This window comes from Haliaeetus leucocephalus, unplaced genomic scaffold (genome assembly GCF_000737465.1).
Source record: "Haliaeetus leucocephalus isolate CR32 unplaced genomic scaffold, Haliaeetus_leucocephalus-4.0 Scaffold168, whole genome shotgun sequence".
Classification (NCBI taxonomy): Eukaryota; Metazoa; Chordata; class Aves; order Accipitriformes; family Accipitridae; genus Haliaeetus; species Haliaeetus leucocephalus.
This window is the reverse complement of record NW_010972604.1, coordinates 468959-487394: the sequence shown is the minus strand read 5'-3', so window position 1 is coordinate 487394 and position 18436 is coordinate 468959. Positions and strand designations below refer to the sequence as shown.

The window sequence follows — 18436 nt, the reverse complement described above, 5'->3', positions numbered from 1 at the left end:
CTAGAGTGACACAAGGAGTCAACACTCAATTATTACATAGAAAAGATACTACATGAAAACTACACTGAATTTTCAATCAGGTAAAAACCCAACAAAAATGCATTCTCTGATGTCATGATTTAAATTATAATCCTTTGGAGGAGAGAATTATGCAAGTAAATGCTCAAAATACAAATACCTGACAAATTAAAAGGTGCACGCACTCCTGACTATTTAGTTATATGCATTCAGAGTTTTATAGCTAGTTACAATTTTCTATAGACAGAAATAGTAATACAATGGAATCAACAGTCAACACCATAAAAAAATCTGGCTACCTTAAATTCCTAAACCTCCATTAAAAAAACCCACAAAAATATCAATAAAGCTTAGGTATTCGAAAGGTATTTTATTAATTTAACAAAATGCTTAAATAACTTCCTTCACCTACAGAAATGTGCAGCAGTGTATAATCTTATACAGAAGACTCAGTTGGAAACATCACCATCTTTGGGGTGACGTGCTCTAAATCTGTTGAGCTGTCATTACTAAGAGAATGAGTTTTTTGAGGTTTTGAAATTATGGAGTGATTTGTGGTCTGCAGCCTAATCTTATTTGGACTCTAGGCAGGTTAGAGAATTACCTTCCTGTTCCATTATTTCCCCCCTCTTTTGAAAAAGTCCCAAAGGATCTTCAACATCCAAGGAAATTATGGACTTCTGTTTTAGTGACCCAAAACCATCTACCTGTTATAGTAAAGTGTATGCTACTGCTAGCTGGGTATGTACTAACCAATCAACAGCACTTCACTGACAACTTGGGTTTTGCTGGAATCCTCCCATGAAAGTGCCATTCACTGCAGGCACACTGAATATGGTGTATAAATTGACTGCCTACAGAAATTGGCAAGCTATAAAACAGATGAAAAACATCTTTATGTTCCTGTTCTCGATGCAGCGCAAAAGCAGCCATATTTCATCTCATAAAAAGGCTGAAGGAAGAGACCTGAGAGTCTAGAAGTATCTGAAACTTAAGACACGAAGACTAAAATTGTTCAGGTCCCAAAGAACTATAAATAGTAGCGATAGGATGAAAAGAAGCAAATAGAAAATTCAAACCAAAAAAAGTAAGTTAAGCTGCCTTGTACTGAAATCTACTGCATTAAGCGACAAATGGCCTCCTGAGTGAGATGCTGTCCAGTCTTTTAACTCTACATTAAAGAAACCCCGGAGAATGCACTCTAGAACAGTCCTGCAGTAACTGGATGGAGGAGGACTTAACAGGATGCAACAGTTTTCCAGTACACTTCCAGTTTCTGAATGACAAACGTTACAGGCGAGTGAATAGTCCATTTGCCTCCTGATAACATTTACCATTTACCCATTACACAAATGACTTCTTGTTAGCTTAGGTTGCCTCTGGAGCAGCAAAAAAAATGGCAGGATAATGGATGAACAGAGTTCTAAAAAAATCCAAAGTAAAACCCCCAACCCCTTCCCCAAAACACACTCCATATTCTTGGAAAAAGGATTTCTGAACTATTTCTGAACTGAGGAAATTCACATTTTCCTCTCTTTTTTTAAAAAAAATGTTTTAAAGTTATTTATCCTGATTTTTCTGTAAAGCTCTGCACTGCTTTCAAGCATTCAAGATAAACTGCATCTAGAGGTTGACATGCAAACTGTATGTTATTTCCAGCCTTGCTATGCAAAGTCCACTGTGTTTTAAGCTTATGGGCCGAGTGCCTTATGTTTTCAAAGCTACTAGCCCAATTTTATCCATGTCAGGAAAAAGATGCATAATCATAAAATCTTGAGTTAATTTCTGGCCCAAAGTTGACAATAGCATCAGTTATGGAAACATAACTTAAACAGTTTCATTATCTTGATTTATATCCTGACCTAACTAGCCAAAAGGAGGGAGACAGAAGTCACTGTTAAAATTTTTCCTCAAACAACTGCCCATAAGACAGCTACCATCCCTGACATTTTGGATTTCCAAGCTGGCAAACAAACCAGAAGACACTATAAAACATCTCAAGCGTTGCTCCAAGTCTTTAAGACTTCAGCCATGCTGCTATCTAGCTCAGTCATGTTAAGAGCAGACACGACTGGCACGGGGTCATGTACAGTACCGTAACTTCTTCCAGCCTGATACGAGAAGTGTCTTCTCCACCAGAGAAAAATCCTGTCAGCTAAAACTGTTTAAAATAAAATTTGATTCAAGTTTTCTATCTTGAACACATTAGTGAATGAAAAACCAACCAACCAACCAGGCAACGAAGGTCTAGTGTTCCCCTTGTATTTTTTGACTACATAAGCAATTCTGGGGGCAATTAAACCAATGATGCCTGTTCCTAAGGACACTACTCTGCATTCTGTGGTATGAAATAAGGTGAAAATACTAGCAGAGACTCTTCTTGCTGTTAGGTCATTCAAAATCATCTTCCACAGGATCTGCAAACTCATAACAAGACTTAAAGTCAAGCTGTGTTTTCTCCAGTAGGCAGCATTAATGGAGTTTCTCTTGTTTTCCTGACCACTTAGTTCAGTGAAACTTGTTGGAACTTCCTCTTAAAGGCTTCTGCATCTCTGGCAAATTTGTTTAAAACAAACTTGAGTTAGGAACAAGAGAACAGGGAAGAAGTTCAACACTTCATGTACAACTAACACAATCATACGCCCTTTCTCATGAAAGCAAGCTAATTATGACAGGTTTCTAGATCAGATTTTCACCAGTATCTTTTGAGAAAATACTTACAGTCTGCCTTTCTGGAACCAGTCACAAACTTGGAACCGTGGTATTGTTTTATTAAGTGAAAATAAACACCACCACCTCCAAATATACACCTTGCAATAACTGCCAAAACCGACCGCACTGAAAAACTGACTACGACAATACAATGCTGGACACGTTGAGAAAGCCAGCTTCACTGGAATATATTTTGATCTCAAGTCAGGAAGTCTTCAGAAGCAAAAATTGTGATGGAGAGAAAAAGCAGCATATACAGGGGAAAACTCCAAGATGGACAAAAATAGTCTTCAGTTTTCTGATTAAAAACTGATGAGTGCCAATGTTATTATTGGATTGTTCTTATTTCATTATATGAAATCATGTATCCAGTTAAGTAGTAAAAAAAGAACTTACTAAAAATATATAAAGTGTCAAAGTCTCCCCCACAGATACTTTTTATATATCTATCCTAACACAGGAATGGAAATCTCTATCCTAGACTAGCAGTGTGTTAAATGTTTGATTTAAGACAATAACATTCATGCTCTGGAGTCTAGCAGACAGATACGATACATTCTAGAGGCACAGCATAAAAATGCATTTATTTTTGTTCAGTACTACAATGTTGGGCTATGAGGCACAGATGGTCAATTATTCTGAGTTCCAGAAAGATCAATGATTCAAATTGACAAATGCTGACAGTCATTGTTTCAGACTGTGTCATTACTGGAACTGAGACATGTCAGAACTTGATTATTTTAACTGACTGGGTTATGACAAGACTCAAACCAAGAAAGAAAACTCCTACTTACCACAGTAAAATCAAAACAATTGTAGATTACAAAGCTTCCAAAGTGACAGCTAGGTAAAGAGTCCATATTAAACTCAAGCAGGGCAATAATTTGTACAAGAGTTTGCTTCTAATTCTATATTCCAATAGGAATCACCACTAGCCAACACTGGAGCTTCAGTCTCCCCTGGGAAGAAACAGATTGCCCTCTAGTGTACATTAGAAAAAGTGATCCAGAAACAATCAAGAATAAACATTTCTGAGATTAGCTCGTAGCTGTCCAGGAATTTAGGCACTTTACCTTAATGTAACTACTATATTTTCTGCAAGAAGTGTGACCAATGTTGGGATTTCTCTTAAAATTATTAGATATCTAGAAAATGCGTATGTCTAGAATTTGAGCTAATAAATCCCATACTTAATTTTTCTAAAGAAAAGTGTATTTTATATACACTGTATACACTTTACTGAAGTGTGTAATTAGGAAAGCTGTACTATTGAAGGCTCTGGCACTACATCTCTTCCAAATGTCTGGAGTTTTTTTTGCCCTCAATTACCAGTTTAAAGAAAAAGCAGCAATTTGTTGTTACCACTAACAACTTTCAAAGTTTGAAGAAGCTATTCAGTTTTTGAAAGCCTGTGAACTTACTGGAAGACATTGTATTAAGATATTCTACACTAAAACATCATCATTTTCTTTAAAAAAGTGTAAATATCTAAATGGCTGAAGCAATGGGAGGACAAACGCTATTCGTTAGACCAGATCAGTCACTTGGTCAGTCTGGTCTTGTACCTTTCCCCAGAAGTCAAACTGTAGAATGAGAAACAGCAGTAGCTCAAAGTTGACTTAACTACATGGTAACTCCTGACTGACCATTTGGTCAATATATTCCTTATGCACCTCAGTTAGACATCATTAGTATGCCTAAACAATCAGAAAATACAGGTTTTACTGTATCACCAAGGTCTCTTGAAAATAAAAGCATGACCTTTGAGAAATCTATTTTATGTTGTCCATGCTTACTGACATACAGTATTATCCTGAAAGTGCAGTATAAAAGCTATATATCATACAATTAAAACTTTCATCTAAATAATGTATTCAGATACTAAGCCCATTTCCCACTTATTGCAATACCCTAGAAAGAAATTCTGCAGCCAAAACAGTAATGAGCACAATTTGATTTTTTTAAAAAATACAGTCAGGAACCAAACTGAGTGTTTAATATAGTTTGCATTTGTGAAGCACAATATGTTTTCTGTTTTATACAGCTAAGAATCCCTTACAGATTATTCTAATTTGCTAAATTGAAGCATTCAGCATTACTTTTCTGATCTAACTTTTTATGGTCTTGGGTGGATTTAATTGGTACGTCCTAACAGATGAAATACATGCAGTTAGTACCGCAAGTCTCCACAAGCAAATCAAGACTGATGTAGACAATTACACACTTGAGCTTAGAATGAAAGGTGTACTTGGCGAGTGAGCCAAAATATATCTTCATTTGTGTCTTGGCTTTGTCATTTTAAAGAGCAGTTAGGATGCTCTAAGAAAGTATCTTTCAGGAAAGGTAATATTTAATCCTTTTTAAATTTATAAATCTGAAACATCAAGATATTCAGTGACTCGGATATTTCAAAGAGAGCTAGCACATGAAAACTGACCTGATTTGAGAAAACCAACTTATTTTTAAGCAAATTTTATTTTTTGGTTTGGTTCTTTGTATCAACTGCTTTGTTGCACTGATAGCCACAACTTCCAGGTACTCAGCTGCTTGGATGTCACTTGGGAGGCACGGAAAGAAGTAGCTTTCCTAGCCTTGCCTTTGAGCACTTGACAGCAATTAAAGAATTCAAACAACTGTACTCCACAAACTATACAGAATACACAAGATAACACAGATATAGCACTTATCTCCCATAACATGACATGCAATTCCTTCCTTGAAGCAGCACGCAGATACATACCGACAAATGTTATGGGAGTAGTGACCATAAGACTGCTAATTTTTTGTTTTGACTCCAAGCTATTACCTTATGCAGATACTGTATTAGTTATGTCAATAGTGTAACACATTAACTACATATATTATAAGCAGCAAAAATTCCTTGGTTATGCTCAAAACATTAATATGCAAAAAAATCTTGATAAGCTGCAGTTTCCAAATCTGCAAAGTCTTGAGAATAATACAAGAAAACCATGCAGCAGTTTTCTTGTTGAGAACAAAGAAAATGTTTATATCCTATGCATTTAATCTGCATACAAGGTTACTTTTATTTTGTGATCCTAAGTAAAAGCAGCCAAAACCAGGTGCATTTTCACTCATTCCATATCTTCAAAGAAACTGGCTCTGCCATGACCTGACCATTCCACAGGACAGGAGGCAACAGGTTAAGATTCCACCAGCACCAATTTTGAACACTTCTAGACCAAGATGGTCACTGCTGAGTATGACAAAATATACATTGATAACATACCTGTTGATGGCGATCAAGTCTCTGAGACATTCAGCACCACCCTAGAGACTGATTGCCTAATCCTCTGGGTTCAGCTGGTAGTAGGTGGTATGAAGGACAGTTTGGAATGATACGCTACTTTTCACTGCATCTTAAACTTACATTTCAGCTGCTTGACAGTATCCTACTTACTTACCTTACTCTGCATAACCCTGATGTTCCTTGCTACTGTTCATTATTCTTGCAAGTTATGATTCACCTTAGATGTTAACCTTTTCAGAACAGAACATTTTTCCCCTGCGTGTCTGCACAGCAACATGGCACCAGTAACAGTAATTAGAGAAAGGCAAGACCCACGCAAGGGAAAAGAACTGAAATTACTGAGAGCATGAGCTGAATTCTGTATAGCTAACTTTTACTTTTCCACATGCCACTGATCATATCTTGCTTTGAGTGACTAGGCCGACCACTGCAAGTAGCCTTTAGCAGGAAAGAGCTGGGTGCTCTCCTGCCTGCCCTGTTTACTGCAGATAACACCAGCTCCTGTTCTGAAAACAGCCTCTTGTTCTAGAGATGCTTTGCAGTCCTGCAGTTAGCTAATTATCATGCTTTAACAACATCATTGTAGTTTCCCCTTGACACAGACCAATCTCTTCAAGTCCCATCTCTAAAGTTTTAATGTTAAGGAAACTCATTTTCAATCTTTAAGAGTGTAGGACTGTATTCAGCGCCAAGCATAAGACTAGATGTTCAGAAGACTAAAGGAATCCTAAAGGATTTTCCCCTGCCTCTCTCAGGGGTAAAATATACCATAATCTCACCCATTCGTTTGCATTCAAAAGTAAAACTGACATGAAACAAGACATAAATGTAAGCAAATGACAGCATTTCTATAGCATTCTTAATATGTTTCTTAATTCACTACATTTTATTTTCTCATGGCATTTCCCGTAATGAAGATTACCTGGGGGTGTCAGCATAAAAACGTCAATGTGGACAGCTGCAGCTTAACAGCCACAATAACTGTAGCTATGAAATTTTTAAGAGATGTAGTGTTTTGGTAGCAATTACAGTTATTGATATTTCTAAAATTCATTTAGGCTTTTATTGTAACTTTAGTAACCAAAAGAAACGTAGTCTATGATATGACTTTGCTAAGGATAAATTGTCACAATCTTAACGTTATTAAAAAACGTGTTTGAATGAATTTAAACTGTGAGTCATATTAAAACTTTCAATCAAAATAAATTAGTCTTGATGAAAACACTGAATTAAAAATGATTTAATATTGGTCTAATTTAAATGTGAAGAGTAGTTTTATTCAATAAAATAGTAAATATTTTACCAATTAAGTACAATTAATTTTTGTTAATGCATCCAATAAAAAACATATTTCTTTTTGACCCTTTGGACATTGTTCACATTAGCTTCTTGCTGAAATCTTCTATTCAAGAGCAATAAACTATGCTCTAACTTTGAAAAGCAGCATCCTGGGATTGCAAACCTACTGCCTCATATCAGCTCCTGATCTGCCTTTGTAACCTGAGATGTGAAAGTGAAGTTGGGCTCCTCCTACCTGAGGTTTTCTTACCAGTAATTCTACAACTGTGAGTACCTCTGTCAGAAGATACCTCCTCCTCCACAGCAACTCAGGCTCTCACGACAGAAAGAGATGGTGTTTATACCTCTACTTCTTGACCCCTTCTCTGATACAAGTTCACTTAAATATGTAAGATTTTATATTTCCATAGAAGTGTAAAATTCGAGTCTCCCAAGCATTAACCAAGTCCCTATGCTAGGCCTTACCACTACTACGTCAACCACCCTTCGCTGACAGCCCTAATATATATCTTCCTTTCACTCTAGAGCAGCTGTTTTCAAGTTGGAATCCATCATTTTCTAGAGGACTATAAAACTACTTGAAAGACATTCACTAAAGGTAATTAATTAAAAGTAAGCATGCTATCAACAAGCTGAAGTTCATTATACGAAGCTCAACCCTTATACTAGAAAAGAGACAACATGCCAGTAGTTAGAGAACAATTAAAACAAAACAACCATTTTAGTGATCTTGATCTTTTGACTCCCAGTATGTGCAGAAATGTCTCTTAACTTCACTGGCATGTCTAGTTAGCATCAGTAGAGAAAACATCTCAACAGCACACTGTAGTTACAGAGACATCATCAACACACGGGTTATACAAATTTCATAAATCACAGATTAGCACAAGGTGTTTCAGCTGCCATTTTAAAAAATAACTTGTGTTCTTAGCTGTATTTCCCCACCTAACATACTAGACTCTCCTTAGAAACCTTACTCAGTTTACAACCTTAGGTCATCATAGCAACATAAAACACCACTACTACCACCATTATCACTATCTCTTTAGATAGGGATGTTTTTACCCTCACTCATATCAAGAACAAAGACAGGAAAATCACTGTCAAACTGAGCAGCTCTTTTTAGACTTGACTAACAGCATTATAAATGTCCAGTCTTCATTACTTATGCCTTCTAATATAAGCTATGCAAGAGACCATGTGCTAATAATCAAATAATATAGATATAGTCCTTTCCAGTATACATTTTTTTACAAGTTTAAATTCAAAAGATTCTTTTAATATTGGTTTTCAAATAAACCCGTTAGCCATATAAACTGTATGTAATTGCCTCGGATTTCAATAAACTAACAGATTCTACAAAAATAGTATGTAACTATAATTTATTCAAATGATTTTCTCTTGACTAGCAGTTGATTATTTCAAGCCAAAAACTAAGCATCTCACCCCATTCCAAACCAAAGATTTCTCTCTCAGTGGAGAAGTGCCATCCCTCTGAAGAGGGAGGGCACTGTCTGTCCGCATTGTAATTTTGCCTATCAAACAGAAGACTTTTTTTTTTTTTGAAAGGTAGGTATTATGATCTACAGACAAAGGCAGTACTTAGGTGTAAAGCTGCCAAGTAATATGCTGTTTTCTATCTACTCAATTTTGGGCACATTCACAGTTCTGCAAACAACAAACAAACACTGATGCACAAATAGCTTATTACTGAAGGACCTACAACAATCAGAAAAATCTAACAGCAACTTCCTTGTAATTAAGAGGTATGTCTGATTCCTTTTGGAAGGCTATCATCATTTTGACTGTCTTGTTTTCCTTACTTCAATTCCTAGCAGTGTATTACAGACATTGCCCTTTGCATGTTCAACATCATTTGTTAATGTTACTAATATAAATGTCTAGGACTAACCTTAGTCTCTGTTTATAATAGTCTTCATCTCCATCATCTCTCCATCTCTTTACTTTGCGCTTCCCCAGTGTATGCTCTTCTTCTTCAGAGCTTGGAAAGAAGTCAGCATCATCTTCAGCTCCTTTAAAATCTCTCTTCACCAAATATTTTCTTTTTCTTGACAAATTCCCAAGTTCATAATCAGAATCATTCTCAACATGAGAAGATGCCTGCTCTTCCTCCTCTTCTGCTGCTTCTGGATCAAAGAGCTCCTCATCAGGTACATACTCAGACTCTCCACTATCATCCTCCTGTTTACGCCTGAACTTCTTGGCGTCAAGATATTTCTTTTCTTTTGGAATCTCTGCCTTTGACTGAATCTGAAGGGCATGCTTCTGAAGTTTTCTCATGTGTTCTTTTAAGCGCTTCTCTGTTTTTGACATGCCTTTACCCCTTTTTTCCTTTGTAGTAGATGCAGGAGCTATGCACTGAACATTTTTGGCTTGTGCTTTCTTCTTTGCTCCTTTGTGAAGGGATATCTTCTTTCTTTCAAATGACAGCTTAGCTTGGTCTGCTAAGTACTTCTCAAAATCAGATGCTTCATTTAGCATTAATCGTTGGGTATTCCTCTCCGGCTTCTGAGGTATTTTAGTTCCAAATGGAGTCATCTGGCCAGTACGAATAAGCTCTTCCCACTCTGTTTCCTGAACAGGCATAAGCATACTGCCAAGACATGATGGACCAGGTTCTACAACAAAAATCAGAACATCCAGCATGCCTTTTACACCTTCTGAATAACTCAAATGCAGGAACAAGGGTGTTTTATTTTGGTGTGTTGTCATCCCCCCCTCAAGCTTTATATACATTCGGTCCAGTTTTTATATACAACTTAAAAGTCCAAATTTTTGTCACACATAATACCTGAAGTTCAAAATAGGCAAAACCCAACAAAACAGAAGGCCGAAGAAGTCAGACTGTAACTTTTACTTCAAACTACTTCTCAAACTTCATATAGGAAACATTACACATACTATCAAAATGCAAATACTTTTGAAACAACACACAGAGCAAGAATTACCATAAAATTACAGTCCTCCGTGGCACATGAACTCTGGTGTGTTCCCTCTGCTGTCAATTCAACCCATGTCACCATGTTCAGTGCAAGAAACCACTGCATTCCCATATGCAGCAACATCGTTCATTTCTATTTTATTATTGATTTTTCAGTCCCACTCATAAGCTTGAAATGTGACATTTACATTACCATACCAGGACAGAGACAAATCTTACAAAACACATAAAAGACTGCCTTCCCACATGCTTCAAAAAAACAAAAACAGAAACAAAAAAACCCCCCAAACCCATCTTCCTACTCTACAATACTAATATTAGGATAATGACTTTAAAAGTTGGACTGGCTGCACAGCACATTGCCATAAAAGAGCTCTTCAGTTAAACTGCATTCACAATTACTATACATATTAACACAAACTAATTGATGTTTAAAACCAAAGAGGGGGAAAAGCTCTTGAATTCAGGAAGCTGAAGGGGAATTCCAGCCTGAAATCTATTATTAGGATCCAAAATTTCTAAACAGCTGGACCACAATTGCCAGCACTGCATGCTACTGTATATGGTCCCATCTGAAGTGCTGCATTTATCACCAAAACACGTTTAACAAGTAATGATGATGCATCAGGCATGAAACACCTCCCTCTCCACCACCTTAGTTTCTCAAACTATGGGAACTGCTCAACTCCATTTCTTCTGTCTTGTGGTCCATTCACTTCCTAGTTACATCGCATCACACCAGGTGTCTGAGTTTTACTGCATGAACCCATTCAAAGAAAGAGGATTAAAGATGCCTTTCTACCAAGAAAAGTTTACTGAGGTTTTGACTCCTCTAAGTTTTGTTGAATCAGGAGGGAAGCATGAGCTTTGCGAGATCTGGAATCCACTGCAGCCACATCTGCAATGGACAAATAGCACAAAGAGTTTACACCTTTGCACACAATAATATAACCCAAAGGTGATGTGCAAATGTCAATGGGGTCCTGCAGAATACTGCAGATTAGTGATTGTGGCCAAGACACAGCCAAGCTGGAGTTACAAAATCCAAGCTCAGTTTGCAGACAGTAGTGATAAAGAACACCTAGTGAAACAGAGAGAATAGATATCCTGCTTCGGAAGAAGCCTTATTTTATTTTACTTTTTTTTTTAAATCACAGTGCAGCCTGAAAAAGAGAAGCACTTCCCCCTTCCATTTCTAGTGATACATCCCAACAGTAAGAAAAAACAATTTTGTTAATGCTGATTGATAGCATCCAGCATATAAAATGTAATTCAATCATGATGTTAGTCATCTTTATCAAATTAGCTGTGAAAAAAATGTTAGAATTTCCAATTTATTAAGCCCAATACTCTAATGTGCCTCAGCCATCCCTACTGAGCTGAACACGGATTAACATCCATTTTTTAAAACTTCCCACATGAATATGCCAAGATCTGCAATTTTGCAGGTGCAGAGAGTAAGTGTTCTTAACTCTCTCATTAAAAGCAAACCACTGAAATTTACTTCCTTATTGGCAAAGATCTTGCATACTAGCTTCAAACAACAACAACAAAAAGCATTACATCAAAGTAGAACAGAACTTTCAGCCTTCTCCCATACCTTCATCTTCCTCTAATTCAATCTCATTTACTTTATCAAGAATCTCCGTTCCACCAAGAATTGCTTGGAGACGCTTTTGTTTTGCCTTGATCTTCTTCAGCTGTTGCTCCTTGAATGACAAGTAGATACATAATTTAATTTTTAATCTGGTTCATACACTTGCTATCCTTTAAACAAGACAAATTAAAACATTTGCAGTATTTTCCACCAGAATCTCACATTCAAATGTTCACAGTATTGCATTTGAAACAAAAAAAGTGCAAAAAAGTGACTCCACAATATCTGTAGTGCTCCAACCCACAGAACACGCACAATTTTGTGTGTACAATCATCTTACAATATGCATACAGTAAGATCAGATTGTTTATACACAAATTTCACAGGCACATTGTGCATTTTTATGTACATCTTTTGAGGTCATTTTATGAATGTGTTGATTCTAGTGAAGGAAGCCCATCAAGAAGATTGTGAAATGCACAGAGAACACCAAAAGATTTCATCATGATTTGCAAGGCTGGGTTGATGGTTAACAAGCCACTAAAAACAGCTATAAGACTTATTTATCATCCCAGAAGTGTTGGAATGTTTTGTAAGAAAGAAACTGAAATTGTAAATCAGTCCATCATCCTAATATATGGTTGTACACGGTTAATTCAGGAGTGGTCACAGCTAATTTAACAGCAAAAAACTATGAAAAGTGAAATTACTTAAAAAAAAAAAAGTGAAAAAATCAACATTACAGATGCTATAACAAGTATAGTTCATTCCTGCTATGAAAGTAATTTATAGCTAGCTCTACTGTTACACCTTTTATCTGATTGTAATATCCTCAACTGTGTATTTACTGGTGACATTGTGATTCCTTGGTGTCGCTAACTTTCACTTTTGAAACAATAAATTCCAACCAGTAAAATAAAGACATAGGCAATGTAACTTTCCACATTTGTAATTCCATTCTTTGGAAATATTTCCTTACTTAGAGAGGCATGTATTTCAGTAAAAATCAAGTTCATGGCAAAATGAGCAATTTTTTTCTTTTTGGTGAGGAATGGTTCACTAGTCTGCCCGTGTCTTCATGTAGCACTTATCAAGCCACTAAGGGTAAGTATATTCATGTATGGTACAATCTATTATCTCCTGTGTATGCACTATAATCCTTGCTACCAGAGTACTTTATAACATAAAACACTCCCTGTATGACAGCTCTAAGGAAATAGCTGTCTTTTACCAGTCATTAATTTCCCATTTGTCTCAATAATGGAAGAATTCAGTTGTCTTTAACCATTTATTTTTTCTTAAATACTACAAAAGGAAGAGTACTAAAAAGCACTCCTCCGTGCATAAGGTAGCTCAAGACCAGGTTTAAATACACTGCCAGCCTCCAAACAGCCTCAAAAACACTCCTGTGGTTAATTGGGACTACTTTTACAAATTATAGTTTTCATACAGGCATTTATTCTTACACTTCAAGGACTGTTAGAGATGGCTAACAATGAACATTCAACGAGGTTTGAACTTCCCCTGCAACTAACGCTTGCGTAAATTACTGCAGTATGAAAACAAGTAAAATAGTGTCCAATTACATGATCACTCTTTAGTGGCAAGTCTGATTTAATGCATTTCTTCCCACTACTTCCAGCTACTTGTTCCTAGCCCTGTGCCGCTGTTCAGTACTGTCCCCCTCACTCTCTTAATTGGCCAAACTGTGAGCACAGTGTTATCCAAGTTGCTGAAATGGTCAAGGTTAAAAAACAAACAACTGAATGACTCCGTGGCAAATGGCCTGAGACTGGGAAGAAGTATCTGAGGGCAAAGGACAATTAAGTTTCTCAGTCAGGTTTATCATTAGAAAAAATATTAAGGTGAATTTCCATCAGATGGTGAGCTGACCAGAAGTTTCCCTCTTCTCAGATCTCCTTCTTCCTGTTCACAACTATACAGGTCTATCGCTTACATTACCCTGATGCCTGATAGATTGCTCTACAAGCTCCTTTAACTTACTACTCTGGCAGAAAAAGGCTGGAGCAGTTTCTGCCAAATCACTGAGTTAAAATGGCTCACAGGAAGGAATGATATGTACTGGTACAAGAAAGATACAGACCATGAAAAAGGATTAAGAAAAGGAACGTAGGGAATGAAGACCACAAGAGCTGAGATTTAGGTCAGCTATTAAATCGTGCCCTAACAATGCTTTGTTAATTCTCCAAATGCTACTGGGAGGGATTTAATTAAATTAATGCAAATCAGTTTTCTGAGCAGGTCCTGGAATTTCAGTTTTACAGCTTGTTCTGAAACTTAGAATAAAAAAAAAATTCAGCTCTTACTTTCACATCTTTAATTTAGTTATTTACATTTTTTTGGTAGAAAATTAAACCATTTAAAAGGGAAGGAACAGCAACTGTAGACTGACTCTGAACTATATAATTAAGCAAGAATTGTATCACATAATCCAAACCTTAAGCCAAAGCACAAGCTAAGTATTGTCAGTAGGAAATTAACGTAATCCAATCACCTTGTTATATTTTTGCCGTTTTACAGAATCTAGTTTTCTGTTTATATCTTTGTTGTTGGCTGCTTGAGGTGAAAGTTGCTCAATAATTTTATTTATTTGTTTCAGAGATGTTGTACATGATCTGAAAAAACAAGAAGATTGCAATGTACTAGTCAACTCCAGAAAGAAAAATACCACATTCTTGATTCAGACAATTTAGAAATTCCAGGAAATTTAAGGTAAGATTTAAAAAGGTCTAAAAGTAAGTTTCTAAATAAGCACTTATATTTAAACAACACTGGAAATACTAAACGCTTTAAAAAGTTGTACATCATAAAATATTTTTAAACAAAATTTTGCTAATACTAGAATTCCAAACGCAAGGAAACTTAAACCACTGCAATATTTAGTACTCAAAAGTTACAAGTCTGACGAGGATAATAAGCAAGTGATAGTGGTTGCTTTTTATTCATGGTAAACAAAAGACAAAACAAAAATCTGAGTGGAAAATCCCATGTTTTCATTTTCTAAAACTGTTTTAATAGTTTGATGCCATTATATAAGGAAGGCTATTTCTTTTACCTTTACAACACCTCTTTTACACAATGAATAGATTACAAGATACAAATACAGTTTCAGGAAGACAGACTAGCTCAAAGAATTAACAGCACATAACATTAAAACTTTCCTTACTCACGGACTACCATTTTTCATGTTTCCATATAGAATATGAAATTAAGGTTGAACCACATATTATAACCTAGTATCATCTGTTTCTGCTGTTGAATTTGTTCGCAAGGAAGGAGATACTGCCCCACCATCAGAAGCACCAAATCTAGGTTTGTTGATTCAAATAGCAGATTTCGTAAGGATATACAAATTAGCATCTCAAAGCATTATGAAAAATGTCAAAGAAAACTCTTTACAACACCTGCAAAGCAGCCATTATTCCCCTCATATGCAAAGAAAAGCACTACGTAAGTCTCCTCAATTGTCAGGGAGGAAATTGTTGGACCACATTTCTCTCCAGCTCTTAATTTGGATTCTACCACTGTTCTCCTAGGAGACGTATTCTACTAGCTCCCCAGCTATCACTGCCATCTTCACTTCTCCATTCTTTCAACACTTTTGAACCATCCCATCCCGTTTGTTAGTCTTCTGTTTTGTTGCTTAAAGTATACCACCTTCTTGCAAGTCTCCTACCTTTTGGCTCTTGCTTCCTTGGCCCTAGGGTCTCTTGACACATACCGCTACCATCTTCTTCCACAAAGCTTTACTTAACAGGACTGCAGGATTTAAACAGGCAACCTTTTTTTATTCTCCTCCTTCTGCTTAAATTTGCGTGTATATTATAGAATCATGCAGCTTCTACCATGAACTCCATGCCAACTGCTCAAAAACTATTTCTTGCCTGATTCTACCTCTAGTCATGCATTCACCATGCTACAGGACTTTAACCAACTCTATCATGCTCTACTAGTACATCTTTACTTTTGTTAGTCCCTCTGCTCAACAAGACAGCTATATCTCTGCTGATCTCCAAAATCAACTTTCAGACTTGCATATTACATCTTATACAGATGACGTTCTACAGGTCTGCATAAACCATTTGCGTCCCCTCATGTAAATCTCATTTTACGACTTTAAGCAGAAGGTGAAAATAGGGGGGTAAGAAAAATCATAGGATGCTTCTTAAAGAAAACCAGGAAAATATCAACTAATTGATAATGCCCTGCACCATTCTTTCAAGAACTGCATAATCTAATTGCAATGGTTACACTGCTCCATTTGTCCTCTCAATGACCATCTTACACATTATGTCCTTCTACTACATAACATCTAAAATTAGGTTCCAGTCTCGGAAACTTACTTAACTTTGCATCTCCACACCGAAATTGGAAAATTAATGAAGTGCATAAAATTAAGCATATGCATAATAAGAGAGCTATGCGAGAGTTCACATAGGTAATGGAGGCCTACAGCACTCTTGAGCACTAAAACCCAACATTAATGCAATACAGAGAAAGATGCACATGTAGAATTATTTACCTGCAGTAGTTCACACAGTAACTCTACAATGAGACTAGAAACAGAAAGGGAGATCCAAGATCAAAACTTGAAAGAGGCTCCTATCCCTCAAAGTCTTCTGCTATCAATATACCATGTTAATTAAGCATTTGATTCTTTTAAGGTGTCCTTAAATACTTCATACAAGCACTTGTGATAAGGTTGTTTTGGTTGTAGCACACTCATGATACGAGTCATCAAAGTTACAGAAAGCACATAACCAGAAGCAGATAACCCTATGAAGCATACAGAATTGAAGAAGTGGCACTTTTTCTGATTATTACTTTGAATAATAGAGTATAATGCAATTCTACACTGCCCAGAAAACAGACATATATCTTGGTAAGGTAGGAGACAAAGAAGAAAAAGGACATGCACTGTCCTCTACTGCCTTGATGCATGACTGAATTAGTCAAATAAGAGCAATGAAGCATTGTTCTGATGTGAAAAATATTTTCTTTTTTAAAAGGCAGGCGACTCAGAAGAGTACATGTCATCTAGTGTTTTCAAAACAGCTTTTGATCTTCCAGCTTTTAAAAACGTGAGACACCAAGCCTCAATAGATAGTCAGTAACAGAAAAGAACAGTAAGAAAGGACACAATTTACCTTAAGTCATCCAACACTGACTGATATTCTTTCTCCGCATCAGCTATTTTTGTTGCTTTATTAGCTTCATTAATTGCATTATCTACTTGCTGAAGAACTCCTTGCTCCAATACATCCTGGTCATAGACATCAACTCCTAAACCTTTGAGCTCAGCAGCCTGTGCACTATATGAGATGGACTCAATCTGCTGCCTGTTGATCTGTAAAAGGGGGTGTCCTCTTCTGGGCACCTCCAAAGGAACAGCTGTGGAAGTGGATGACTGGCTGGCAGAGTTGGGAACTCTAATACTATTACCCAGGTCACTGTTACAAATGCCATTTTCTTGTTCAATTCCCAATTCCTCAGCATTATGCAGGCAATTACTGCTTGAAGTAGTAACAGGGTCTTGTTCTTGGATACTGTCTGGCAGGTGGCTGTTGTCTGTTGGCATCCTCTGCTCAAAGGCAACAAAGAAAAACCACATCATTATAAGAACATTCACACACACAAAGTTCCTCATGAAGACTGTGCCCAAATAAAAATAAGCAAAACAACAAACACATTTCTTTATGAGAAATTCTTGTCTCAAAACACCTAGTAGTCTACTCCTCCATGAGTCCTCCCCCCAAAGGCTTCTCCACGCTCATTTCCACAACCAAAAGGAAAAAAGTGGCCAAAACTTCTTAAAGACAACTATATAGAATACTCCTAGAAAACACTGATATCAAGACAAATAAAACAACCTGTAAAAATTACTCTACTCGCCAGAGAGCGAACTCAATCTTGTGTGTAAATGGTCACGCTCTGAAGACTACAGCATAACAAAAACATAGGCAACTTAACACATCCAAAACCAAAACCCACAAGTTTCTGAAACAGGGTAAGACTTGCCAATGAAAACACTGATGAGAACAGTTGGCTGTAGACTTTAGTGTCCCAATTCAGCTTTGAAGTAGAACATAAAGCATCTTAGCTGTTTGGAAATTAACACTGGACTGACTTACCAAGGCAAGCCTGGAGCTGATTACTGTTTGGGGCCTTCAGGGTGAGACTGTCTTTTGAAAGGATGTAATTTTTGTCACCTTCGGGGAGAAACAAGTGTTATTAACTTGCAGGAAGACATTAATAAGGCAGGGGGGCTTCATCAGCAACCTCTCCTCGCACGGCTGCCCGCGGGTCTCGGTCCCAGCTCACGGTTTTCTTCCATCGCCTCCGCACGCGCACGCGACGGGCTTGGCCGCGCGTTCGGGCAACAAGTGCCGTGACAACCCCGCGCGCCGGCCAGCTCCCCTCGAGGGACCCCGCACCCCCCTACACCGGTCCCCAAGCCCCCGTGCTTCACCACCTCTCTCTGCGAGCAAGCCCGGGGCCGGCCGAAGGCTCTCCCTCGCGGCTGGCGACGAGGCCCGGCCGGGATGGAAACGCGAGG

At 37.3% G+C, this 18436-nt stretch overlaps 1 protein-coding gene across 3 annotated transcripts in view; it reads right to left on the bottom strand.

Annotated features, from left to right (window-relative positions):
• Positions 1 to 18436, bottom strand: part of ERCC6 (excision repair cross-complementation group 6) — a 48130-nt gene extending 29694 nt beyond the window's left edge. For 2 of the 3 annotated variants that reach the window (XM_010563467.1, XM_010563468.1), the window contains exons 1-6: positions 18353 to 18436; positions 18012 to 18089; positions 17028 to 17461; positions 14375 to 14495; positions 11863 to 11971; positions 9213 to 9939 (exon numbers count right to left, since the gene is read on the bottom strand). In XM_010563467.1, the coding sequence (XP_010561769.1) occupies positions 9213 to 9939; positions 11863 to 11971; positions 14375 to 14495; positions 17028 to 17458 (1388 nt within the window). In that variant the 5' untranslated portion in view covers positions 17459 to 17461; positions 18012 to 18089; positions 18353 to 18436. Of the gene's footprint in view, positions 1 to 9212; positions 9940 to 11862; positions 11972 to 14374; positions 14496 to 17027; positions 17462 to 18011; positions 18090 to 18352 lie in introns of those variants that run through there. The other variant, XM_010563469.1, reaches the window with a different exon arrangement.